The sequence below is a fragment of the Martes martes genome (genome assembly GCF_963455335.1).
Source record: "Martes martes genome assembly, chromosome: 18".
Taxonomy (NCBI): domain Eukaryota; kingdom Metazoa; phylum Chordata; class Mammalia; order Carnivora; family Mustelidae; genus Martes; species Martes martes.
Window position 1 is genome coordinate 39266362 of NC_137906.1, and position 25983 is coordinate 39292344.

Below are 25983 nucleotides of genomic sequence, written 5' to 3' on the forward strand. Positions count from 1 at the left end.
TCACCTGGGAAGGTCAGGGTCACGAACGCCTTGAACTCCTCCAGCGCCTCCCGCGGCCCGTCGCCCCGCACCTTGGCCTGCAGGGAGTAGCCGCTGCCGAACTTGCTCTTGAGGTGCTGGGGGCTGCCCAGGCACTTGAACTGACCCTGCACCATGATGGCCAGCCGGGTGCACAAGGCCTCGCATTCCTCCATGCTGGGGAGAGGGGCGGAGGCCTGACACGGGGCAGGGGATGCCGACGCCCGCCCTCCGCGACGGAGGCTCCCGCGGAGAGGCCGGTGTCCACGGCCGGATCGCACCTCTCCTGATTCCCACATTCTGAGAGGGGCCCGCATGGCGAGGCGGGGCACGTTCCTCACGGGCTCCGAACCGGCCGCGGACAGGCCTTCTGTGCCCCCGGCCCCACCCGGCCAGCCCTCGTCCCCGCTCTTCCACCGACCCCCGGAGACGCCGGCTCTACCTGTGGGAGGTGACGACGATGGCCTTGCCGGACTCGCGGGCCCGGGCCACGGTGTCCCAGAGCAGACGCCGGGCCACGGGGTCCATGCCGGTGGACGGCTCGTCCAGGAAGACGACCGAAGGCTCCCCGAGCAGGGCGATGGCCGCGCTCAGCTTCCGCTTGTTGCCGCCGCTGGGAGCAGAGGGGGAAAGGTTGGGGTGAATGGCAACCAACAATCAGCAGCAGCCCCCCCGCCCTCGACACACACACACACACACACACACACACACAGAGGCTTTCTGCTCTCTGTGGGGAAAGCATCCCACAGCCCCTGAGTGGGGCTTTAGTGACACGGCCCGCCACCCTCCTGTGAGGTTGCACTGTAACTTGGCTGTCCACTCAGTATACAGGTCATGACCCCGGACACAGGGGTCGGTCCGCGGAGAGCGCATGGTCCACGAGTCTTCTCTGAGGGTCTCTGGTGTTGGGGGCTTACGGACAGAGGACCATTTTAGCGAACTTCTAAAAAATGAGCACATGGCATTTACAACGTGCGTGGGGGCCGTTCTAAACTTTGCAAGTGTTAACTCATTTGATCTTCAAAAAATGCCGGGAAGTACAAAACCCCGTCTGAAACCCTAGCCGGCAGGGAGGGAAGAGCCAAGGTCAGCGTCACGGCCCCCGGGACTCTCAAATCCCTGTCCCAGGAGTGCGATACTGCCAGCAGCCTCCAGGGGGCGCCGCACACACCGGAGAAAGTCCTGAGACGGGCGGCTTCGGGAGCCAAGGGCGCTGGGTTCGGGATCAGTGGCCGCGGAGTTCCCAGGAAGACCCCTTCAGTCTCTCACCTGAACATCGGCAGCTCAGATGCCCCAGACACAGCGAGATACGGTAACGTGCGAGCCTACCAAAAATCGAGGCCCTCTGGGACGTGCGGGACGGTAACACCTGTGATGCTACCTGTTCTTACCCACCCACCCACCTTCCCCGGGGTGGAGCAGGAGCAGTGCCTCCGGGCAGCCCAGACCACAGACCCGTGCGTCTGCAGGACGGGGCCGCCTCCCGCAAATCTGCCCCATGGCACGCGGACCGCGCAGCCACCCCAAACCCGGAGCTCACGGTCTTGGCCTGCGCGGAGGAGAGAGGGAGCACCTGTCCTTGGTGGGGGCGGAAGGCCTCACCTCTAGGTCTTCACCAGCTTGTCCACGTTCGCATGCATGAGTAAGTCGTCAAGAATTTGTTGCACGCAGGCGGCGATCTGGCGCTCGGGGACGCCCCGGATCCGGGCGTACAAGACCAGCGTCTCCCGGCCCGTCATGTGGTTGAGCAGGGCGTCAAACTGCAGACAGTAGCCGATCTGGGACCGTACCTGGGGTTGGAGCACAGCCCAAGAGGGGGGCCCATCAGAAGGAGAGCCGCCAGTCACATGCAGGGCCTGGACACCCGGCCTGGCTTTGCCCCCGCGTGGCCTTGCCGCCGCCAGGCTCCGGCCCTGCTCTGAGTATGTGCCGTGTGCATAGACGTGTGCCACGTGGGGGGAGTGGGACAACAGTGGCATCAGGGAGCCCAGATGGGGTGCTCGCGGCCGGGCCACTGTCTGTGCACGGGCACGCGCAGGGCCCTTCCCCCTGCCTGCCTGGCATGAATCCTCAGTGCCCACCGCCTCCCTGCCTCTCGCCACCATCACGGCATCTGGGCCGTGGAAGGTGCTGTACTCCCCACCCTTACCAATATTTTCTATTAGACGTGTGACCCATAAGTAGGTTTCCCTGTAGAGCACTGGCGGGAAGGCTGTGAGAACCGTGGCCAGGCCCCCAGTGGAGGACCGGGTGTGTCTGATTTTGCCAAAACAGTATCCTCTACCGTTCTGCAAATCACCTTTCTAACTCAGCCTGATATCTTTTTTTTTTTTTAAGATTTTATTTATTCATTTGAGACAGAGAGAGAGCGAGTGAGCATGAGCAGGAGGTAGGGGCAGAGGGAGAAGGAGAAGCAGACTCCACTCTGAGCGGGGAGCCTGACGTGGGGCTTGATCCTGGGACCCTGAGATCATGACTTGAGCTGAAGGCAGACGCCCAACCAACTGAGCCACTCAGGCTCCCCTCAACATTATGTCTTAAAGATTTTTCTCAGTCAAAAAATACATGTCTAATCCAACTCAGTTTAACTGCTACTTCGCCATTCAGGGGAGGCTTCTAGATTTTATTTAGCTGTTTATTAAAAAACTCAGGCACATGTGAGTTATTTCCCTATTTTTGGCTTTATAAACTTGCATTGAACTGTGCCCTCGCTTGTGCCCCTGGCCAAGGGCTCCCCTGGAGTAGACGATGAAAGTGTAAGATCCCATTCTTGAGAAATAGCCAATGCTCTTCTTCCCATCTGTCTCCCCACTGAAGCGAGGAGCCACTCTGGGTGCCCCTGGCAGGGGCAGCGCGCACTGCTCTGACCGGATGCAGACGGGAAGACCGCCTGCATGGAGCGAACGAGGGGAGAACGCGCTGGGGACGTCACACAGCTGAGCGTGGGGCTTCCCCAAAGACATCTGCCACCAGAAGCGACATGCAGGCAGGAGAAACAGACGAACCGAGATGCGCCAAGCGACTCACACTACGAGATATGAGCATTTCTGGTAGGTCGCTTTCATCAGGTGGTTTTAACCTGATGATTCTTCTATTTCTAGTTAGCTGAAAATTGTTTAGTCATGAACAAGGTAGAGGGTTGTTTTGGTTTTTGTTTTTATTTCTTTGTTTTTTGACTGTTTTGTTTTGTTTTTAAAGATTTTAATTGTTTGGGAAGGGGGGCAGGAGCAGAGGCAGTGGGAGACGCAGGCTTCCCACTGAGCAGGGAGCCTGATGTGGGGCTGGCGCCCAGGACCTGATTGACAGCCTGAGCTGAAAGCAAACACTTCGCTGACCAAGCCCACCAGGAGTCCCAAGAAGGCGTAGATCTTTGACCCTTAATTCCGTTCACGTCTGGTTTGGGTCTCTATAGGTTTTCTATCTCTTGAAACGGTTTCGGGGTAGAAGCCTTGAAAATGTAATGCGATATAAAGAAAATGAAGGAATATGATGTTCTTACACACCTGAGCCTGTAGTACACTGGGGCTGGGCTGGCCACAGACACTGTTCAGCGTGGGCCAAGGACAACCCCTCAGTGGAGCCACACAATTCTGGGGCGATGAGTGTGGCTCACGGAAACGCGTGTCATGTCCAAGCCGTGGCTGGGAATGCCAGCGCATCCTGGTAAAAATATAGTTTAGAAAATGCAAAAGAATGCTTGCAAGGACTTGTCCATCTAAACGGTGGTGAGAAGGAGGCAGAGCGAGGAGTTCGGTGACGAGATGAACCCGTGCGACATTTCCAGGAGAAAGTGGAGGGATGGACGGGCAGGCTGAACTAGACATAAATCCCACATTTCTAACGGCGAGGTCACACGGATGCCAGGAGGCGATGTGTAGAAGGGTTGTGGGGAGGCCGACGTCCGATTTCCTGGCAGATGCCAATTGATTTTAAATAACACAGAGAAATGTAAATTTCTAGTCCCCTGAGTTTATGGAACGAGTTCGTGCTTCTGCGTGAGCCTCAGGAAAGGTCTGTGGGCTGGAGGGCTGGTGACAGTAAGACCAGGTTCAGGACCTGCCCGCGACCAGCTGCTGTGTCCCCTCTCCTCCTCTCCCTTCCTTTCTTCGTTTGTGTTTTGGTTCGTTCCTCCCTTCCCTTTTTTAAGATTTTATTTACTTATCTGAGAGAAAAAAAGAGCATGTGTGCGAGTCGGGGGAGGAAGAGAGAGAGAATCCCAAGCTGACTTTGTGCTGAGTGCAGAGCCGGACGTGGAACTTGATCCCTCGACCTCGAGACCATGACTGGAGCTGAAATCGAGTCGAGCGCTGAACTGACTGAGCCCTCCGGGTACCCCGTTCCTTGCCTTTTATAGCAGCTTTATTGAGCCGCAATTCACATGCCATGGAATTCACCATATTCATGCGTTGAATGTATACGATTCTGTGGTTTTAGGCGTATTTAGAGGAGTGCCTTTGTGATCACAGCCAAGTCTAGAACATTTCGTTTCCCCCAAAGAAACCGCATACCCGTTAGCACTCACTCCCCACTGTCTCTAATACCCTCAGCCCCCAGCAACCGCTAGACTCCAGATTTGCTTCCCTTGGACATTTCACCCAAAACAAATCATATAACATATGGCCTTTATTTAAAAATTGTTTTTAAAGATTTATTTATTTATTTTTGAGAAAGAGAGTGCTCAAGGAGGAGAGCGAGGGCGCGGGGCAGAGGGAGAGGGAGAAGCAGGATCCCCATGGAGCAGGGCTCGATCCAAGGACCTGGGGATCATGACCTGAGCTGAAGGCAGACACTTATCCGACTGAGCCATCCAGGCGCCCATTAAATAAATTAAAAAAAATTTTTTTAAAAGGGCTCCTGGGTGGCTCAGTCAGTTGAGCATCCGACTCTTGGCTTTAGCTCAGGTCGTCATCTCAAGGTCCTGGAATTGAGCCCCACATGGGGCTCCGTCCTCTGCGGGGAGTCTGCTTCTCCCTCTCCCTGGGCCTCTCCCCCTATTTGCAAGCTCGCTGTCTCTCAAATAAATAAATAAAATCTTCAAAAAAATTTATTTAAGTAACACCTACACCCAACATGGGGCTCGAACTCCCAACCCCGATATCAGGAGGCACACGCCCCTCCCTCTGAGCCCGCCAGACGTCCCTGATACATGGCCTTCCGTAACTGGCTTCTGTCACTGAGCATCCCGGTTCCGGGTCCGGCCACCTCGTAGCAGGTGTCCATCCTTCATTCCTTTACGCGGCTGGACGGCGCTCTATCGTGGGGCTAGACCACGTTTTGCAAATCCGCTCATCCACTGACCCCTGCTGGAGTTGAGAATCTGCCACTGTGGCGGGGCTCTGTGCTGACTTGATGCCCCGGCCCGTCAGTACCTTCCCCGACCGTCTTCCCACTGGTCCTCAGTCCGTTTCTACCGGGTGCGCTCCCTGATGCTTCGGGAGTTCCGTCCCCCCCTACGTCAGGGCTGCCTGTCCTGTGTGCCCTGGGCTCCTCCTCCTGCTTGTGCCTGCTTGTCCTCGGTCACGGAATTGTCCTCGTTTTCCTGCTGTGCCCCATACTGGCTTATCGGCCCCCCGGAGACTACGGCGTGTGTCCTTGATTTAGTGCTGGGCGCTCGTTCCTGGAACTAGGCCCCTTAACTCCATTTACGCCCCGTGGCCAGCAGGCATCACCGTCGTGTCCCGTCACAGCATATGTATTTTGAACCTCAGAAGACGTTATTATTATTATAGCTTTGTTTAATTGAAACCCACACATTTCCCTTTATTTATTTATTTATTTTTAATCAGTTTTCAATCCTTCCTGTGTCTTCACGGATAATTTTCCCCTCTGCCTAAAGATGGCTCTGTCTGTAATTTTTTTTTAAACTTTTTTAAAAAATATCTTATTTATTTATTTGACAGACAGGGATCACAAGCAGGCAGAGAGGCAGGCAGAGAGAGGAGGAAGCAGGCCCCCTGCTGAGCCGAGAGCCTGATACGGGGCTCGATCCCAGGACCCTGGGATCATGACCTGAGTTGAAGGCGGAGGCTCAACCCACGGAGCCCCCCAGGCGCCCCTCTGTCTGTGATTTTTTTTTTCACATACGTGCTGGTGATCTGTCCTGTCAGTGTTTGTTTATGTGAAAACACCTTCTTCAGACCTTCCTTTCATAGCACAGCTTCACGGAGTGTGTTCTCATAGGCCAGTCGTTAACGCTTCTGTCATTTCTGGGGTGTCGGCCTGTTGTCTTCTGGCCCTGCCGTTTCTGTTAAGACATCACCTGCCGATCTGATTCCTGCTTGTCTGGAAGTGGGTCCCTTCGAGATTTTCTTCCTGTGGGGGCGCCTGGGGGGCTCAGTCAGTTAGATGTCGGCCTTCGGCTCAGGTCATGATCTCCGGGTGCTGGGATCGAGCCCCATGTCGGGCTCCCGGCTCAGTGGGAACCCGCTTCTCCCTCTGCCTGCTGCTCCCCTGCTCGTACTCTCTCTCTCTCTCAAATGCTTAAAAAACAAAAAAAAATTTCTTCCTGTGTTTATTTTTCAGCAGTTTTATTATAAAGTTCCTGAGGATTTATTTCTTATCATTTCTCCTGCTTAGGGCTGATAGGCATTTATTTATTTATAATTCTATGACTTTCATAGGTTTTGGGAAATCCGAGACGCCCATTTTTCGAATTCCGCCTCGCCTCCTCCTTGCACCCTCCCTTGCGCGTCCTCGGTTACGTGTCTGTTAGACCTTTTCCCATATCCTCTGTATCAGCTTGTCATATGCTGCTGCATAACAAGTTTCACCACAACTTAGCTGTGGTTTGTTCATTATTTCGTGGTTTCTGTGGGTCAGCTTGTGGGTCTGGGGATGGCTTGGCTGGGCGGTCCAGGGCAGACTCGGTCACCAGGTGGCCCTTGGCCCCCCTGCTGGGCCCATGTCCCTGGGAGCCTGGAGGATCGGCTGCCGAGCTCACTCACGTAGCGGTGGGCGGGTCTCAGGACTACAGCGCAGCTGCTCTCTGCACAGGCCCCCCCACAGGCTGGGTGAGGACCTCAGGAGGTGGCAGTTAGCTTCCCCCACCGTGAGAGAGGTGTGGGGGAGGGTGTGCCCCCCAAAGAAGCTGCAGCGCCTTCCGTAACCCAGTCTCGGATGTGATACACCATCTGTCCTGCAAATTTTGCTGCCACCCAGACCAGCCCTGGTCCAGCCTAGGAGGGGCTGCTCGGGGGTGCTGGTGTCAGGACGGGGACCCCTTGGGGCCGTGTCGAAGGTCTGCCCAAAGTCCTTATCTCCTCTTGGATAGCTTCTGCCCTTTTGACTCTCTGAGCTTTGCTCTAAGTTATTTTTTTTTTTTTTGAAGGAGGGCTTTGTCTTTTTTTTTTTTTTTTAAGATTTTATTTATTTATTTGACAGACAGAGATCACAAGTAGGCAGAGGCAGGCAGAGAGAGAGGAAGGGAAGCAGGCTCCCTGCCGAGCAGAGAGCCCATGTGGGGCTCGATCCCAGGACCCCGAGATCATGACCTGAGCCGAAGGCAGAGGCTTTAACCCAGAGCCACCCAGGCGCCCCTCTGGAGGTGTTTTTCACATTTGGTCCTGTCGTTACCATTCTTGCCAGGAAGGGCGTCAGAGCCACGCAATTTTCCCTCACCAGAAGCCACCCCCGGAATGTGTACGATCGTAAAAGAGCTGAAATGGATCTGAGCGTCTCGTGGCCGTGCGAGGCTGACGTTGGCGTCGGCTGTTCAGCCCGGCTGTGGGCACCGAACACGACAGAGCTGAAGGGGCCGCGCGGGTTCCTGTGTTTTCTCTCTGAACGTGATTTCGGTCGTGGACGTTGCAGCTGGCTTGATCAACTTTTGGCAGCTCGACGGCTTGTGCTGTGAGGGGTACATCCTCCCTTATGCCACCGAGGCTTGGTCTCTCCTTGCGCCTTTCACTGGCTCCCCGCGATCGCCCCGCCCTGTCCATCTCCCCTCCCTGCACTGCGGCCGGGCCGCTGTCCTCAGAGCTTGGTGCTGGTGAGGGCCGCGGGGTCGGCACAAGTGTGGGCGCCTACCGGGCAGTGATGGAAAGAGTGCTGGTAGCTGAGGTGGGGACCCACGAAGAAGGTTGGGTTTGAGGAGCTCGAGACAAGGTCGGGTGTCAGCAGGAAGACGTCTGAGCTAGGCCGTCTAGGAGGCGTGTGCGCACACACGGGCCTAGGACTGGGGCCCGGCTGCAGACGTGGCTGTGTGGACACCCTCAGCGAGCAGAAGACGGGGGGCAGCGTAACCACTGGGCTCAGGTGGGGGCAGCCCGTGTAGAGCCCGACACAGAAGGCTGGTGTTGCGGCCCTGCGGGGCGTCTCCAGGAGCCTCGGTGTGAGCGCAGCGCGAGCGGCCGGGAGACCGGACCTGGGACCTGGGAAGGTGTGGGAGGGACGTCCGGGACTATGAGCAGTGGACACAGGAGAGGGTGGGTGGTGAGCTCAGAGAAGAGGTCAAAGGTAGGGCCGAGGTGCTGGGGGTCGTGTGTAAACCTGGTAGGCGGCCTTTCCAAAAGACCACGCGTGCCCTAGGCCTGAGGTCACGCCCCCAGGTGCGGTTCCCCACCCCCTCCTGCCAACACAGCTACCCCTTCCCAGTGCTGCCCCTGCTCCCGGGTCCCACCCTACCTCCCTCAGGTGAGAGCTGACGCTGCGGCCCCTGACAAAGGCGTCCCCGGAGGTGATGGGCTCTTCCCCGGTCAGCATTTGGAAGATGGACGTTTTCCCAGCTCCGCTGCTGCCGAGAAGCCCGAAGCACTCCCGCGCTCGAGCGGCGCAGGAGATCTTGTTCACAGCCAGCAGGGGCACCTTCTGCACGGAGACCTGAGGTGCCGGAGACGAGGCGTGCGGTGAGGAGCCGCCCTGCTCCTGTCACACCGTCCTGGGTCAGGCGCGGCTGCCCTCGGGGCCCAGGCCCTTGGCGGGCCCGGGTTCCTTCCCCTCCCGGCGGGGTTGCGGGTTTGCCCTCCTCCTTCTGTCCCTGCAAGCGGAGAGCCTGGTTCTCCGGGATAAGCCTCTTCCCTTCAGTCCTTCAAGCAAACAAAACCCCCGGATGGGGCCTGGGATGTTGGCTGGTTTGTTTGAACCGCCAGTGGCTCTGGGGAAACAAAGAGGGATAACTTACAGACTGGGGGGGGGGGTGCCCCAAAGCTCCCGGACGTTCGAAGGGTCTCTCCGTGGACTCCCGGCTGGAGCTGTGCGGCTGACTGACTGGGCCTGGCTGGAGCTCTAGGGGTGCCCCCGCCCCTCACCAGGAGCTCCCCCAGAAACTGCCTTCTAGATCCCAGAGAGGGTCAGCCGGTCGTGTCCGCCCCCGAGGCTTCCTGCCTCAGGGGGCTCGTGGCTCCAGCCCTCCCACCTCACTGCCCCCCCCCCCAGGCGCTGGAGGTCTCAGGCCCTAACTCCTGCTTCGGGCACTTTGGGGGTGAACCTGCCGGCCGGTGTGTCTCCATGAGTCCCCTCCGGCGGCGCCTGGAGCCCCCTGGCGGCTGCTTTCTTCCAAAACGCCCACGGAGGAGGGGTCTTTGCTTTTCGAGGCGCGTCTGTGACTCTGCCTTTGTCGCTTCTCTAAGGACCAGTGGGTTTTCCGCACGCAGCTTTTCCAAGTGCGTCTCCACCGTCCTTGCCTCCTGTTCCACGTCTTGGTCTACGGGCGTGGACGCTGCCTCATGCACGGTCACCTGCTTTCCGGGGACCAGGGTAGGCGCTGTGAGTCCCTGCTGGCGCCAGGGCAGGGGGAGAAGGCTGAGGGGGCGCGGGCCTGGCACACACCACCACCCCTTTGTCAGGGGCGACCGGGGTCTGCCGGACCCGGAAACGTCACGTGGTGTTGGCTTTCAAGGAAACTCAAAAGACTTGAAGCCTGGGGGTGTCGGGGCAAAACCAGTGAATCTTCTCCAGAATTTCCTTGGGGGGCTCTCACCTCTGGACCGTATTCAGGCCGAGAACCGACAGACCCTTCTCCTTCCGGGCTCCTGGCTGACCGGGTGCAGGTCGGGGGGAAGAGGTGTTCTGAAAAGGTGACTGGTCTTAAATCCAGGGTCTTGTCCTACTCAGCAGACCAGGGTCACAGGGGCCAAGCCAGTCCTCTAGGTCCCCCTCCCTCCAGGTCCCCGGGGAGGCACGGGCTGTCACCCCTCTGTCCTGGGGTGGATGCGACGGTCTCCAGGCTCCCTCCGATGCCGGCAGTCACAGCCACTCCCAGCCACGGACTGTGGGGCCAGCCCGCGGACCCAGGCTTCCCAAGTTACACACTGACCCACTCACCAGTAGTCGCTTCCCGTTGAAGTCAGGAAACCCGGCTTTCAGCCCCCACAAGACGTTGATTTCAATGAGGAAGAGCAGGACAAGGTACACAAAGCCCATGAGGGCCAGGGCCGTCAGGTACTTGCCCATCCCAAGAGGCTCCCAGGCGTAGATGCTCTCCTGGACCGTGTATCCCTCTGCTAACGGGGAAGAAGCTCGGATTACAGAACTCGGGCTGGCGTCCCAGGCTTTCCTCCTGTAGCAAACGCCACTGAAACCGCACAGGAACGTCATCGGCGCTGTTACGGCGGCCCGGCAGGTGGCAAACATGAGCAGTATTCTGTTTCTCTTGCTACAGCCCACATTCGGTGCAAATAATGCCGGGAAGTCAGAGACCTCGCCCGGTCCTGTGGCAGTGGCTCGAAATGCAAGACTTCTGTGTGCTGGGCTCTTTGATCCGTTGTCAGTCACCTGCCGCTTTGGCTGACCTGTCCCATTGAAACATCTAGAAGCCTCCAGTCCCCCCTCTGCAATCTCATCTGCCTTCACGTTTTCCCTTTAGATATCTGTATTTTAGAATTAGACCATAAATACACCCTCATCAGAATAAAGGGACCCGCATGAGGGCCAGCAGAAAGGTACCCCTCCCCTGCCCCAAACTATTGTTAGGATTTGGGTGTAACCCTTCTCTCCGTTCCAGACGCAAGCTTTTAAGATATGAACGGAATGATGCATTTCTTCCTCCAGCACACCAGTCTCATTTAATCATCTGTGACGGACGGGGACTGTCCAGGACCTACAGATGGGAATAATGAAGGTCCCTGGCAAAGGTAAAGACACAGAAAATTCCAGAAGCTAGTGTTCTTGTCAGGTGGGTTTGTAACTCCACTTGCGGTTTTCTCCACGGCTAAAGAAACTAATACACAAAAACAATTATTGGTCTCCGTTTCTGGATGCACAAGACACGATAATTGAAGGGGAGTGGAGACACGACCATATGGGAGCAGCTTCTATGTTACTGGAGTCAGGCTGATATAAATTCCAATCAGAATGTGATAACATTAGGGTGTTAATGTAATCCCCATGGTAACCACAAAGATAGTAACTCCAGAGTGTCCAGAAAAGGAAATGAGACAGGAATTAGGTTTCCTGTGAGGTCCCTAGAGCCGTGGAAGTCACAGACACCAAGGGAAATGCTGGGTGCCGGGGGCTGGGGAGTGGGGGGTTGGTGTCTCACAGGGACAGTTTCGGTTTTGCAAGATGAAAAAAATTCTGGAGATGGTGGCACAACAGTGTGATTGTCCTTAACGCCACTGACCTGTACCCTCAAAAATGGTTAAAATGGTAAACTTCATATACATTTTGCCACAATTTAAAAAATGAGTACTTTAGGGGTGCTTGGGTGGCTCCCTCGGTTGGGTATCCGACTTCTGGTTTCAGCTCAGGTCGGGATCTCGGGGTTGTGGGATCGAGCCCCGTGTTGGGCTCGGTGCTCAGCGTGGAGTCGCCTTGTGATTCTCTCCCTCTGCCCCTCCCCCTGCTCGCTCTCTTTCTTTGCAAAAAAAAAAAAAAAAAAAAAAAAAAGTGTTTAAAAGGTGTTGGAGAGAACGTGGACAAATTGAAACCCTTGTCCGTCGCAGGCAAAACATGAAACGGTGCACCTGCTGTGGAACACAGTCTGGTTGGTTCCTCGAAAAGCTAAGCATGGATTCATTCCTAAGTAAGGTATGTCGTCAAGACAACTGAAAACACGTTCCCACGAGAGCTTGTACATCAGTCTCACGGCGGCATCATTCCTAATCGCCAACATGTGGAAATAACCCGCGTGTCCCTCACCCCATGAACAGATAAACCGTGGTCCATCCACACAATGGACTATGATTCCGCCATGAAAAGGGAACAAGACTCCGACACCGGCTCCTACATGGGTGAACCTTGAAACCAGAGCAGGCAGACACGAAGGGCCAGAACAGGCAAGCGCACAGACAAGGTGAGCAGGCTTCGTGGTGGCCGGGGGCGGGGAGGGGCCATGGAAAGACTGGATGGATCGTGCTTCTCGTTGGGGGCCATGGAAATGTCGTGGAACTGGATGGTGGCCCTGCTCGTACGACCTTGTGAACATACCCAAGCCCACCGAGCTGTGTCCTGCCGAAGGGAGAATTTCCGTGTGCAATGCTCACAAACTTGATTACACTCCCACTGGTCCGGGTTCCTGGCTTTGCATAGCTTCTGGATTCCGTAGTTGTAGTATAAGTTGAAGAGGGCCATTCCCAGGCAGTGGTCTGGCGGCAATGGGAGCGTGCGGTCCAAGGAGTCCGACAACGTCATGTAGCCCAGCTCTGCCAAGGGGAGAGAACGGACTAGCTCACTTTCGGGCGCGCGCCCCTGGCACGCATCATTCTCCTGGTCCCTGGACCAGAGACTTCATTCACCGTCCGTGCCATACACAGTTTCCTTTGGGCCGTGCTTCCTGAGCCTGTCATTTTACTTCTGTTCCGATCGCTTGTGCAGACGAACCCCAAAGAGCTGTGTTTGGGCGAACCAGCAAGAGTGCAGCTGCCACATGGGACGTCTGCGGGAGAGGTGAGCCGAGGCGGGAGGGAGATGAGGCGTCCCAGGGAGCGGGGGCCAGACAGCAGGGTCCGGAGGTCCAGCTGTGGGGCCGACCGAGCGCCCTCCCCGGACGGGAACTAAGAAGGACACAGTCCCTGCCTAAATCGTCTGTGGAGACAAAGCCGTCATTTGCAAATGCTCTGCTTCACCACGGACCTGGAAAGGACAGGAGAATCCGCCAAAGTCCTATGGGACACAAAAGCAAGGCAGGAAACCGGCTGGTTATGAACCACATATGCAGAAACTGGGGCCTCTTAGAGGTTAAGAGAAGCCAATTTTCAGATTCGTGTCATATTGCAAAGTGAAGAAATGCCAAACAAGGTTGTTGGGCAAGAAATTGAGGGCATGTATATTTAAAATATTTTAGACATTTATTTACAGCCAATACACACAAGTGTTCTGCAGAAGAAACGTTCTGCTCATCAGCCGCTCATTAGAGGATAAATTCGCAGTGCCCCGCACGGGGCCCGGGCCAGTGACAGGATCGCGTCCCCGAGCCCTGCCCCGCTGCACGGGCTGCTCCCTGCCGTCCCTCCACGCCCAATGCATCCTCTCCAGCAGGACGGAGAAACTGAGGGGCAGGGAAGGGAGCTCTAATTTTGGACGTGGTGACAACTCACACAACAGCCCCACCCCCATGGGTAACTCAGGGGAGGAGCCTGCTGGGTCAGGAGAAGCTGAACCAGTGACACGAAGGGAGCTCCACCCTCCAGACCTGGGATTAGAGCAGTACAGCTTCTGGGTGCCGAGCTGTGAAATGCTTGCCAGCGGGGCCACTCCTCATGGGGTTGACCTTGGGACGTGAGGTCTCCCAGCCAACATGTTCTGGGCCAGGACTCTGAAGCAGCCGCAGAGACAGGGCCCACCCAGCCAAGGGGCATGAGCTGTGGCGTTCCACACGCTCGCTGCGATCTGGGCCCCAAGGCCCGTGGGGCCATGGCTCTGTGACCAGGCCTTGAGCTGCACCCGAGACCATAACTCAGCAGGACGGCTAGGAAGGTGGCAGACAGGACCGGGAGGGAAGCCCAGAGGCTCACGCCCTCCTCGTCTGCTCTACTTAGAATTCCAACTTTGGAAATCTCGCCTGGAGGCCGAGGCGGCGGGGCTGGAGGTCGGGGGTAACTGGCAGGGCCCCAGCCTTGCCCCTCCTGCATGGGCTCAGAGACAGGCTTAACCACTAAACAACGGAGCGGTTCCTGAGCCCAGTCGGAACCAACAGTCCGCCTGGTGGTGTCTCCGGGCCCTAGGCGGGAAGTGGTAGACTCTGAGAGGCGACACCCGCTTCTCCCCAGCTCACCCTAACCAGAATCAGAGAAGATGTCCACGAGCAACCTTCTCACTGAAAAAGCAGATCTTCACGGCTCCCACTCATCCTCCTTCTTTCTCTCTGGCTCCTACCCCAAAGCCGCTCAAAGGCCGGGGCGAAGTCACAAACCCTCGAGTCTCGCCCTCCACCGGAAGGTGGCTGCTCGCCGCCGCACCCCGGGGTCAGACCCGCTCCCTCCAGGTCCTGCGGCTTCTTTGTCTCTGTTCCTTCACTTTGCCGGGCCACGTCTCTCCATTGACTTTCGGAGAGGGCGACACGGTGGGTCGCGTTTCCCTTGGCGTGGCTCGACTTGCCCTCATCCCGCCCTTCCACTCGGCTGACCGGTGAACGGTGCCTGGAACTTGTCCTCTGGGAAGCACCTGGGTTTAGGTCTGGACCCCTCTCCCCCCTCGCGTCTTCGGACGTCTGACAGATCCCCCCGGCCTCGAGCCTGGTTTGTGACTCTGGGAGATGTTGTTGGTGATTTCCTCAAGTCCACTTGCCGTTTGCAGGGCGCTTCTCAGGGGACGGGACCCTCCCCCCGCGACTGCCCCCACCTTCCCTGCTTCCTCCTGTCTTTGGCTCTGCCCTCCGGGAGGTCGGAGGTCGGGAGGTCGACAGGCTTCCTCGACCACCCCTTCTGCTCGCGTTCGTGTCGGCAGCCGGCTCCTTCTTGCACTCAAGACTGTTTGCTTTTCTTTCCCCTCATAGAATTCTACGGTTTAACAGATGCCATGTTTTCCGAAGTGGTGGCCCTGCGTCCTGCGTTTCCCCGTGTTGCATTTTTGGCCGTCTGCTTTGCTCTCTGCCGTCTGCAAGTGCTCGGAGACCTCTGCCTGTCTGGCCACAGGAACAGAAGAGGCCCCGAGAGGCGATCGCTGGCTTTGTGCACAGGGGCGGGCGACATTTCAGGGAGGGGACTCGGCAGAATGTGTAGGTCTTGTGTGCAAGAAGTTCCGTCCACCCGGAGGAGGGCTGTCTGCCTTCCCGAGCCTGCCTGTGTGTTGTGCGCTTCCCGGCGGAGACGCGACGCGGGGACAGGAACAGGCCCAGGCTGCCAGCAGCCCCTCCTCCCCTCCCCGCTTATGGCTCCCAAGCCTCCCCAGGGTTCTGCAGTGCTCAGTAGGTCCTTGCTCGGCCATTGCCCCCACAGCACCCTTCGGATGCTTCTTTATCATGAATTCATGCACCTTTATTTCCTTTCCTATTCCTTTAGTGGCGTCCCAGAAAAAGGAGAGTTCAGATGTGGCCGTGCGGCCCTGACTCTGTGCTGCCATGGCGACAGCCTCCTCATGAGGCCCCTGGGGCGCACGCAGAGGCCAAAGGGTCCTAATGGTGTCCTTCCTCAGGAGGTGCGGGTGGGGTGCACGCAGGAAGCAGCGAGCCCCCCCAGACCAGAGCTTCGTGCCTTGTCCCAGCCTCCTTTCTCCTTGACTTTTAAGGGGGAGGGGCCTCCTGATCGGCAGGAGGAGGATCTTGGTCTTTGTTGTTGTGCACGAGGGGAGAGAAGAAAGGGCATGGGGCAAGCTGAGACGAAATGGGTCCCAGGAAGGTCGAGGGATCCAGAGAGAAGGTCGGGAGATCCAGGCGCCCTGGCTTGGTCATTCTCCCTGAGAGCCCTGCCCCCATCGGGGCCCTTCAGTGTCCTTGGACTTGCCGGCGCTTGTCTCTCGGGGGTGGGTTTGGGCGGCGTAGGGGAGGAGGAAGGGACGAAACCTCGGGTTCTTTCCGGAGACGAGGGCAGCACTGCTCAGGGTGATTCCGTGGCCTGGCCACGCTGGGACCGCCTGGGGTGCGTCTTGGCACGCAGACCCGTGAACATTGGACGCACAGGGCAGCTGAGGACTGCGGGGTTAGGGTTCCCTTAGGACATGCTTTTGCTAACCCCCTTCCTCTGTCTGCCGTGTGCTTTTTGTTCTGTTCTCATCATAAAGTCAAAATACTGTTGCTTTTTTGATCTGCTCAGAGGAAAACAGTTCCACCTCCAGAATTCCAGCGGTGGTGTGCGTGAGAACTCGGCAGTGTGCGGCCCAGTGCAGACCGCCACCAGGGAGACGTGCTCCAGCACGATGGCCACGGGCAGAGGCATGGCCGGTCCTCCAAGAGACAGAATGGCTCCTGAGACGAAGAGAGGGAGCTGTTCACATCCTCTCAGGTAGAGACAACAAAAACCCAAGCGCCCGTTGAAAGGAGGGCGTCGGCATCCAAGTGCCTGGAGAAGAGGACCACGGAGGGAGAAACGAGTGTGTATCCAGCCCGATGCAGAGAGAGACGCAGCCAGATGTGGCGACATCTAAGCCCGGGTGCACAGTGTGGATGGCGGCTTGCTCCCGGGGGCTCCGCCGTGAACCGCACACTCACCAAACGGCCCTCTCCCAGCCTCGGCTTATGGATCGACTTACCACCTTCCCTTAAAATGGAGGAATAACTCATTTCAATGAAACACCTGATCCTAAGTGGACCATGTGATGAATTTTGACACACGTTTATGCCCACGTAACCCGCACCTCGTTCAAGACGGAGAGTGTGTCTAGGAGGTTCCCTGGGGTCTCTGTTTCGGCAGCCCCTGTCTCCCAAACCCGAGGCCACCGCTCTCCTGACTCTGTCACCCAGATCCGTCCTATCAGCGGGGCCCTATGTCCATCCACGTGGCTGCGTGTACGCGCTAAGTGCTTTGTTCCCTGCCGGCCGCTGCGCACAACCCACCGGGTGAATGTAGCCACGTCTCTCCGCTCTCCTGGAGATGTGTGCTGGGGACACGGTTTGGGGCTCTTCAGGGACAGCTGCTGAGAACAGCCTAACGTTTGGGGTTGCACCTTCTGTGACCGAGAGCAGAAGAATGAAAGGTATGTGTCAATGGCCAGTCCTCACCTTTTTCGCTTGTGACCAAGACGAGAATGTTGGGGCAGATGCTCAGGAAGGTGAGTGTGATGATGAGCTTGACGAAGGCGCTGCCTTCGTCGTGAAAGCAGCAGCTGGCCGGGTAGACGAAGGGGATGCTGGCCCAGCTGTAGAGCGTGAGCGCCAAGAGGACGGCCAGGATGTTGCCCTCGTGCGTGAAAGCTTCTTCCTTGTAGTAGAGAAACACCACCCCGGGGGAGAGGGGAGAATTCAGAAGAGTCTCTCAGAGTTGATGCTAAGGGTTAGAGAAAGGATACGATGATCCCAACTTTAAAAATAAGTTTGCTGCCCAGGTGGCCCCTGCCCCGCGTGTCCTCCTCTCTGAACGCTCAGGCGACGGGCTCCGCCCCACCATGTCCCCACCGTGTGGTCAGGAGTTCAACAGCGGTTACAGAACACAGGCGGAGCGAAGGCGGACGTGGCCGTCCCACCCAGAGTGTCACCATCCAGGGGTTGCCCCGTCGGTGCCCGGTGAGCTGTTTCCGGGCTCTGAGCACGGGTCCCCAGTGTGCTGCCTCTTACTGGCGTGTGCACTTGTGGGCTTGGCACACATTGGAGACCCTGGAGCCGGCCCCTCGGCTTCTAACGGTGTCGGGACCTTTTCCCGAGAGTCAGTGACGAGAATCCCGAGAATCACGTCCTGGGTGAGCTGTTGGCCCAGACTTCTGGTCCCTGGCGGGGTCCCCACGACAAGCCCACCATGATGTGCGGGGAGGGGTCCCGGCACCACGCAGCCCTCACCAGCAGCAGCAGGCTGGGGACGAAGGAGGTGACGAGGTCCCACAGCAGCGCAGAGAGCCAGAAAGCGGCCACGTAAACGCCGCTGGCGAACTGGATGTGTCTGGCCTTCGTGGACCGCTCTTTCACCGTCAAGATGGAAAAGGAGCCGGACAAGAACGCTATTCCAAAAAGCAAGTTGGTGATGAGGAGGTGGACCTTCGGGCCCCTGCGACAGGACACGGGCGGGGGGAGACAGGGGGAGGCGGCCTGAGCAGAGCTGCCCACAGGAGCCGTCCTCCACGGCGACAAGTTGTCGTTACAACAAGAAGCAAACGCGAAGCGACAGGGGGTCAAGGGGGCCCCACCGTGGACGTGGTCGGGAAGGCTTTGCTGGGGGGAGGGCACTGGCACATACTGGTACAAGATATCCTCCGAGGCCTCCAGGGCCGTCCGGGGCTGAGGGTGGTTGACGGCTGTGACGGAGGCTCTGGCCCCGGAGAGCAGCTCGAAGAGAACGTTGTCCACGAGGGCCAGCGCCACGGCGGGCGAGTGGTACGCCCGGTTGTTGAACAGCGCCGTCACCGTGGTGTGGTTCCCCGAGTCCTCAAAGGAAGCCGCCACGACGTATTTGTAGTCAAAGACCTCGGGCTCCTCCTCTGCCTTTCACGGGAGGAGGTCCTCCACGGAGCCTACGAGAGAGCGGAGTGTCCCAGAGCTGCGCGCCTCGTCCCCGGGACCCCCGTGGCTCCTCCGGCTGTGCCCTCCCTTCCGGGGACCCCTGTGCCTGCGGGACCAACCCCCTGCCCGGGCCTCACAGCTCTGGGGCCGCTCTAAAACCTCTTTCGTTGAAGGAAGCCGCAGGAAAAACGCAGAAAAGTCTAGTCATCTTTCCAGCTGTCTCTCCCTGCCCTCCCCAGGGCCTCGACCCAGCCCTGGGCCCCTCTCGTGTGCGTGGAAGGCCACGCGTGGTCGCACTGCACGTCCCCGGACCGCCACCGGTGGCCCTCACTGCCCACACAGCCTGCTGCTCTCAGCCATCGCCCAAACCCAGCGCCCGTCCTCACGCTCTTTCTGCCCCTGGGGAAGCACCGTTCCCCGCGCTTACAAACACTCTCCTTGTGGTTCGGAATGTTCTGCAGCTCTCGTCCCCTTCTGCCAGTCAGCTCAGGCTCACAGCTCGGGCTCTGACCAGGGAGCCAGTCAGCCCCGCTCCGAGGCGGAGCTGTGTCCCCGCTGTCCGGCAGCGCTGCCATCATCCCAACTGTCGCTTCCTTCCTCACTTCCCCTCCGACCTCTCGGCCGGGGCGCACTCCAGCTGGCAGCAGCACCCTTCCTCACTGTGCTCTCGGCACACGGCGCCACCTAAACACACGACCCACCCAGAACTCCCTGGAATCTGGGGCTCTTGGGCGCCGGAAGGGCCCGCCATCCCAGCCACAGGGGTAACCGTGCTGCTGGCGGGACGCCCCCTCGGCCGGCCCTCGCTCGCGGAGGAGGCGAGGTTCCTCCTTCTCCCCATGTGCCGCACCACGTTCTGCCTTTGATCTCTTTACTTGATTGAAAAAAGTGAATACTTTACGATTTTACTTCTAGTCCAAGTAACTCATGCAGTAGAACTTTTAAAAGCAAATAACTAGGCAAGACTCGCACGGACAAAGGGCGATGCGCTGGCCTGCCCTGCGTCCCCAGTGCCTGGTCGCGGGGGGCGCCCCTCCAGAGGGCTACATCACACATTGACCTGCTGACCCCGGTCATGGAGGCGCGGACCTTCCTCTCTCACCCACCGCCCCTGCAGGCTCCCCGCCCCTGCCCTCCCCTAGAGCCCAGCATAAGGTTGGTTAAATCGGTTCACAGCTGAACCAAGTGGCGTGTTCTGTTTCCTTTTTTGTGCAACCTCCCTGCCAGAGTTAACGTCCTGCCTTTTCTTTCTTTTAGGTTTACTTATTTTTAGAGACGGGGTGGGGGGGTGCGCACGGGGGAGCAGGGAGAGGGGCAGAGGGAGGAGAATCTCCGGCGGACACACCCAGAGGCCCCACCTCACGACCCCGAGGTGCCGACCGAGGCCGAAATCAAGAGTCAGACGCACGACCCAAGCTACCCAGGTGCCCCATGACCTTCCTTCTCACATTTGTCACCAAACCCCCTTCACAGACGTGTAACTCTCTCAGGGCTTGTCCAACACATCAGATAACTTATCAACTTCTTTTTTGGACATGCCGCAGTCCCCGGAAAGACACGACCTGGTTTCATCCCTGGGGACCCTCCCCTTCCTGTCATCTAGGGGCGTAAGGATGTTTTTCTGAGCCTCCTGGCTGTTTGTCTGACTTCAGGGAGCACCGCGTGGCCCCCAGGGAAGGGGGGTCCCCACAGGGCGCAGCAACCCTGTGCACGCCCCGTCCCCGGAGCCTCGGACTTACCCAGGGTCTCCAGAGGGAGCTGCTCCTCAGCCTCAAGCATGTTTGTAAAATATTCCGAAAGCCGAGGACCCGGCCTGGAATTGGGAGAAATATAGAAGGGGACAGTGGTTCGACCGTATGTTTTTAGGGTCAGTTCCAGCGGGACCTCGTCCGTGCGCGCATCCAAGTTGAGGAAGGCCAGGCTGAAGACAGTGACCGCCAGCGGCGCCAGGACCTGTGTCGTCACCGTCAACATCCAGTTGCGCGGAGAGTACGCGACCCTTTTCAGGAACATGGCGTAGAATTGCTGGCCAATGCGGCCGGCCTGCAGTGGCAACGGGGCACCCGCGAGCGCGGCCGCGGAGAGGAGCCACCGGAGGCGTGTGCGTCCCCCGGGACCCCCCCAGCGGCCGTCTCTCACACTGGGCCTGACGTCTTGGGGATGTTCAGAACTTGCTGCAAATACAAACTCTTTGACTTAGTGATCTGATGCACGTTCGATGGCAGAAAAAGAAGTCATAGCTTGGAAAGATCTGGAAGAGTAGCCTAAACAGATAGCAAATGTAAGTACGGTGCCATTTTTATTATTATTATTTTAATCTATCGGATTATCAGAAATTTTCGGTTGGTGAGGATGTGGGGAAGAAGCCACTGCTGGAGTTTTAGTTTGGTGCGACTTTCCTAGAAAACGAGTTAGCTGGAGGACTACCCAATTGAATGTTCATATAGTCTTTTAACTTAGAAATCCCACTGGTGACGCATAGCACAGGTACCCATGCACATGGTCCCTGTGGCCCAGACAGTAACGGTGAACCGTGTGGTCGTGTGCGCTGAGCATCAAGACAGTAGCTGGGCCTGGGGTGGGAGAGGCTGGGGGTCAGCACGGTGGGCTGGGGTGGGAGAGGCTGGGGGTCAGCACGGTGGGCTGGGGTGGGAGAGGCTGGGGGTCAGCACGGTGGGCTGGGGTGGGAGAGGCTGGGGGTCAGCACCGTGGGCTGGGGTGGGAGAGGCTGGGGTCAGCACCGTGGGCTGGGGTGGGAGAGGCTGGGGTCAGCACCGTGGGCTGGGGTGGGAGAGGCTGGGGTCAGCACCGTGGGCTCCCACCCCACCTCTCGCTGGTGCTGCAGGAGCCAAGGCAGGGCGAGGGGCCGCCGCTCGTCCACCTAGAGACTTCGCGGGAAGAGGCTTGGTGGTCAGGTCTGAGTCAGGGATTCCTACGTTCCTGGCCCCAAACACTGACAAATCCCTGAGAGTCTCTACCAAGGAACCCAGAAATTTCCTGCATTGGACACGATGAAGGCCACAGTCACCGGAAGTGTTCCTTTAAAGGCACCGCTCTCAACGTGTCTGAGGTTGTGTCCTGAGAAATCCTTCCTGGGAAGTCTCCAGAAGCAAAGCGTGGCCAAGCGGAGCCCAGATGAACCTCTTGCTGGAGCCTGGAGAAGCGCCTGGTGGGCGGCTGGCCTCCATGACCCCGAGACCCTTTCCGGCTCAGAGGCCCCGTGGATGACAGCTTGTGATTCAAGATTACGAAACAACGGAATCAGTCTCTTCCCGAACCCATGAAAACCAATCTCACTATTTCACAGGTCATACCTTATGGATGGCCAAATCGAGACCATTTTGTGGATGCACGTCAGTATTTTTTTCAACAATAAACGAACACGATAGGTTCTCCATTTATTTTATAAGGATGCTTAAAAAATCTTAAACTCCAGGTGATCTAATACATGATCTGTTTCACAGTGAAAGATGAAAAAGGGAGATTAAACATGCTTGTGCGGCCGGCAGACTTTTAATTCTTTCTTCTTCTTGGTGAGAGGAAGGCCCAAGACCTTTCCTGCGACCTCTGCCGCGACCTTTTCCGATACTTTTCTCCGTTGGGTTAATCCTGGCCACGAAACACTAGGATGTTGCCTTTGAACTAGAGCCGAGAGCCTGGCATTCTGAAACCTAGCAGGGGCCTGTCTTTTATGCTGGAAATCTGCACATTTTCCCCTCAACCCCTGTGAAAGGTTGACCTGCGCTTCCTGACAGAGGAATAACGTGATTCTAAGAACTGAACGCGCATCTGCCCTCCTGCGCGCGTGGGACATCCTTGCTCACCCCCGTGTTCAGCTGGATCGGCAGGCCCAGCCGCATTGAGAAGATCCGGGACTGGATGCGTTTAATCCTGCTGACAGATACTCTTTGTTGGAACTGCGTGGAGGAGATCTTGAGGCCTTGGACATCTGTGTTGCTGTCTGACAGCTTGTGAACCCTAAACCAGGCCGAAACAAAGAGAAATGCAAATTCACAAAAACCACAACTCACGTCGGTTTGTTTGGATCTAGAGAGTCTTAAACAGGCCCCGAGTAAATGCTGAATTAACTGAATATTGAGTTAAAGGACCAATGGCACTTCCAAAGAACGGAGGGGGCCTCACACAAATTAAGGCAAAAATGAAATACCACTTAATATCTATCTTATGAGCAAAATCGTCGGTTCTAAACATAGCATTGCTGACCGTTTTGGCCAGGGCCGGGTAAACTACAGCCCGGGGCCAAATCTAGCCCAAGGCCTTGTTTTCTGTTTGGTTCTGAGCTCAGAATGGGTTTCACATTTTTAAATGGTTATGTGTTAGATGGTTATCAGATCATCTACATACTCTCCTTGATTATGCCCTGAGTCTAAGTAGCCTAGAATATTCCTCTCTGGCCTTCCCAGAAAAAGTTGGTTGAATCCTGCTCAAGGCAAAAAGACGCTTTCATTGCTGGCAACAAACTGTTAAGAAGTCAGGAAAGATATTTTTATTCATAGCCTCTGGGTCAGTTATTCCTCTAATGGGAACTTTTCACAACAAAACAGTACAGTGTGGCTCATTTTCCCTCTAGTACAGTTCGGTAAAAGACGGTGTGTTTGTTAGTGTCTATGGCGGTGGCACAGATTATCCCCAGATTTAGTGGCTCAAAACAACAGAAGGGGTCTATGGTCTCCCACAGTTGTGTGGGTCAGGAATCCGGGCTGGCGGGCGATGGGCCAGGGACGTGGTGGTCTGAAGGCACAGCCGAGGCCAGAGGATCCCCATCCAAGATGGTGCCCTCCCATGGCTGGTTTACCAGCTAGCTTCCCTGAGTGGGGTTCCCACAAGAATGTCGGTTCTAATTAACATTGACGATCAGGGTACACGTGAGATAACAAAGACACGTGTCAGAAATTCACTCATTCATCCCCGGGCGGGGAGGAAGTGAGCAGCACTGTTATTGAGTTGAATGATACTTTTTTTTTAATACTGGAAGGATATTTCCTCACATTTTGTGCTCTTCTTAATGAGATGGCTCCAGATAGGAGACGTTTTCAAACCTCCTGTACGTTATTCATGTTTTCTCCATGACTTTCTAAGTCTAGACGATCAACAAAGTGATCAACTAAACCCTGATGTATAGTGTGTACCGAGTTCCACGGTGTAGACGGTCTCACTGTGGTCGACTTCAAACTGTGGACAGATACGCCCGTCGCACAGACATGAGTCAGTGTAGACAACCCACAAGCACCGGTAACAGTAGGACCCGGCCAGAGCAGGAGGAGATGAAGTCTGTGTGTTACCGTTTGTGTTACTGTGGTTTGTGATAAGAAATAGATATTTGGTCTTCATTCTGGTCCTGGCACCGAGCTCCTCAAACACTTCCAACTTTTCAAGCAGCGACAGGGGTTAAGGTGTGTTTTGTCCTGCGAATGACAGAACTGGGGATGGGGCCGGTTGCCCGGTTGCCTGGGGAACCATCCACTTCATGGCAAAGTTGGAGCTTTCAAGCTCACCTCCCAACCTCCTGGGAGGCGACGGGGCTGGAGACTGAGTTTAAGCACCAGCAGCAGCGGCCGGCGATGTAGTCCGTCCACCGTGCGCATGTCCGGAAGCCTCCACGAAAACCCACCTGGGCAGGACTCAGAGGCTTTCCCGGTTGGTGAGCACGTGGAGCCGTGGGGAGCATCGCGCTCTCAGAGCACGTGGACACTTTGGACCCTTTCCCTGTGTCCGTGTTCATCTGGATCCGGAGGCACATCCTTTATAATGACCTGGTAACTGTGAGTGTTTTTCGAGGTGCGTGAGCCGTTCTAGCAAGTGAATCGAAAAGGGGTTGTGGGGACGTCCGGTTTGTAGCTGGTGGGTCAGAAGCGCAGGTGACCACCTGGACCGGGCCTGCGGTCTGGAGCTGGGGGTGGGGGGCAGTCTTGCTGGCCTGAGCCCCTCCCTGGGGGTCTGATGCCGGTCTTCCAGGCAGGGAGCGTCGGGATGGAGCTCATTGCTTGGTGGTGTGGAAACCACCACAACAACACACGCCAGAATGGATATCACAACTGTACCGCTGTTTTTACCATGACTTATTTACAAGCATAAGCAATTTAATTTTAAATAATTGCTCTGTTTCACCGGCTCACACAATTCTCGATAATTTAGCAACTGGCTCTCGTGAGCCGCTGTGAGCCAACTCCAGCAAACCTCTGGAAACCTCTGGAAGGAGCCTCGGTTCCTCCCTAGGGCTGCCGTGCTGACGGTTAGGGGGCGAGGCTGGAGTGAGCCCCCTGGGTCTTGCCCCCACAGGCGGTGCGCCCCGGAGGCCCTCACTACCTTTTGCTGGGCTCTGCTTCTCCCGTCGATAGTTTCTCCTTGACTTTTCCAGGCTTTGTGCTTGTCCGTCCTTTAGCGTTTCTACAAACTGGGGGTATTAGTGACGATCCCCGGAATTTGCGGGGCCTCTCGTCAGGACATCATCTGGCACCTGCGGCGGGCGTGTGGGGAGAGGGGGCCCTTCGCCACAGTGTTCTCTTTGCTATTTCAGGGCATAAGGTTGTATTTTTACATTTTGCCTCTTCATGTGCTTTCTGCTACTAGAATTTTTTTTTTTCTATTTACAAAACTAAGAGTGTCGTTGATGAAGACTGAATTTCAGGAGGGAGGAAGGGGTGTTTTCTACAGTGGGATCTCTGCGAGCACCACGTCACGCTTTCCTCAGACACCAGAGTGCGAGCTTCTCGGAGGCTCCCACCTGCGTAGACGGGATCCAGCTCATCCCTCAAATCTCCACCTCCTGCTGTCTGCTCTCTGTCCTCCTCCCCCAGTTTTACTGAGATACAAGCGATGTATGCGCTTGTGTAAGTTTCCGGGGTACGTATACACTGTGGACTGGTCCATCGCCTCACAGTTACCATAGCTTTTCCTTGGGGTGAGGCTTTTAAAATCTGCCCTCTTAAAACCTGTCACATATACAATAGAGGACCGTTAACTGCAGTCGCCACACCGTAGGTGACATGCCCAGAACTTACTCGCCACGGAACTGCAGGTCTGTGCCCTGTGACCCTCTTTGCCTGACCCCCCCCAACTCCCCCCTCACCCCCTGCCTCCGGCGACCACACAGCTGTTCTCGGCTTCCAGGACGTTGTCTGTCTGTGTGATTTTGAGATTCCTCGTGTAAGTGAGACCATACAGGACTTGTTTTGCTCTGTCTGACTTATTTCATGGCGCATGATGCCCTCAGGGTCCATCCGTGTCGATGCAAACAGTAGGATTTTCCTTCTTTTTGATGGCTGAATAGCGTTCTGTTGCGGGGGCTGGGGGCGTGCACACGGTGTAGAAACGTTTTACTTTGATACCGTCCTACTTGTTTATTTTTGTTTCTATCGCTTGTGCTAATCTCCTCCCCTTCATGGTGACCTGCACCTAGTGCCTCACTTTCTTTTTTTTAAGCTTTTTTTTCTTTTTTGAAGATTTTGTTTATTTATTTGAGGGGCGCCTGGGCGGCTCAGTGGGTT

At 56.6% G+C, this 25983-nt stretch overlaps 1 protein-coding gene across 1 annotated transcript in view; it reads right to left on the reverse strand.

The window, feature by feature from the left end:
* The window catches only part of LOC308359654 (ATP-binding cassette sub-family A member 17-like), a gene marked incomplete at both ends in the record, with an annotated part of 58517 nt that overhangs the window by 3790 nt on the left and 28744 nt on the right, over positions 1–25983 (reverse strand). Inside the window, 14 exon segments of the mRNA XM_080830863.1 lie at positions 5–195; positions 461–631; positions 1621–1622; positions 1626–1808; positions 8641–8835; positions 9567–9692; positions 10279–10457; positions 12438–12596; positions 17048–17267; positions 17819–18023; positions 18213–18460; positions 18464–18486; positions 20215–20518; positions 22300–22453. Coding sequence (XP_080686989.1) covers positions 5–195; positions 461–631; positions 1621–1622; positions 1626–1808; positions 8641–8835; positions 9567–9692; positions 10279–10457; positions 12438–12596; positions 17048–17267; positions 17819–18023; positions 18213–18460; positions 18464–18486; positions 20215–20518; positions 22300–22453 — 2360 coding nt within the window.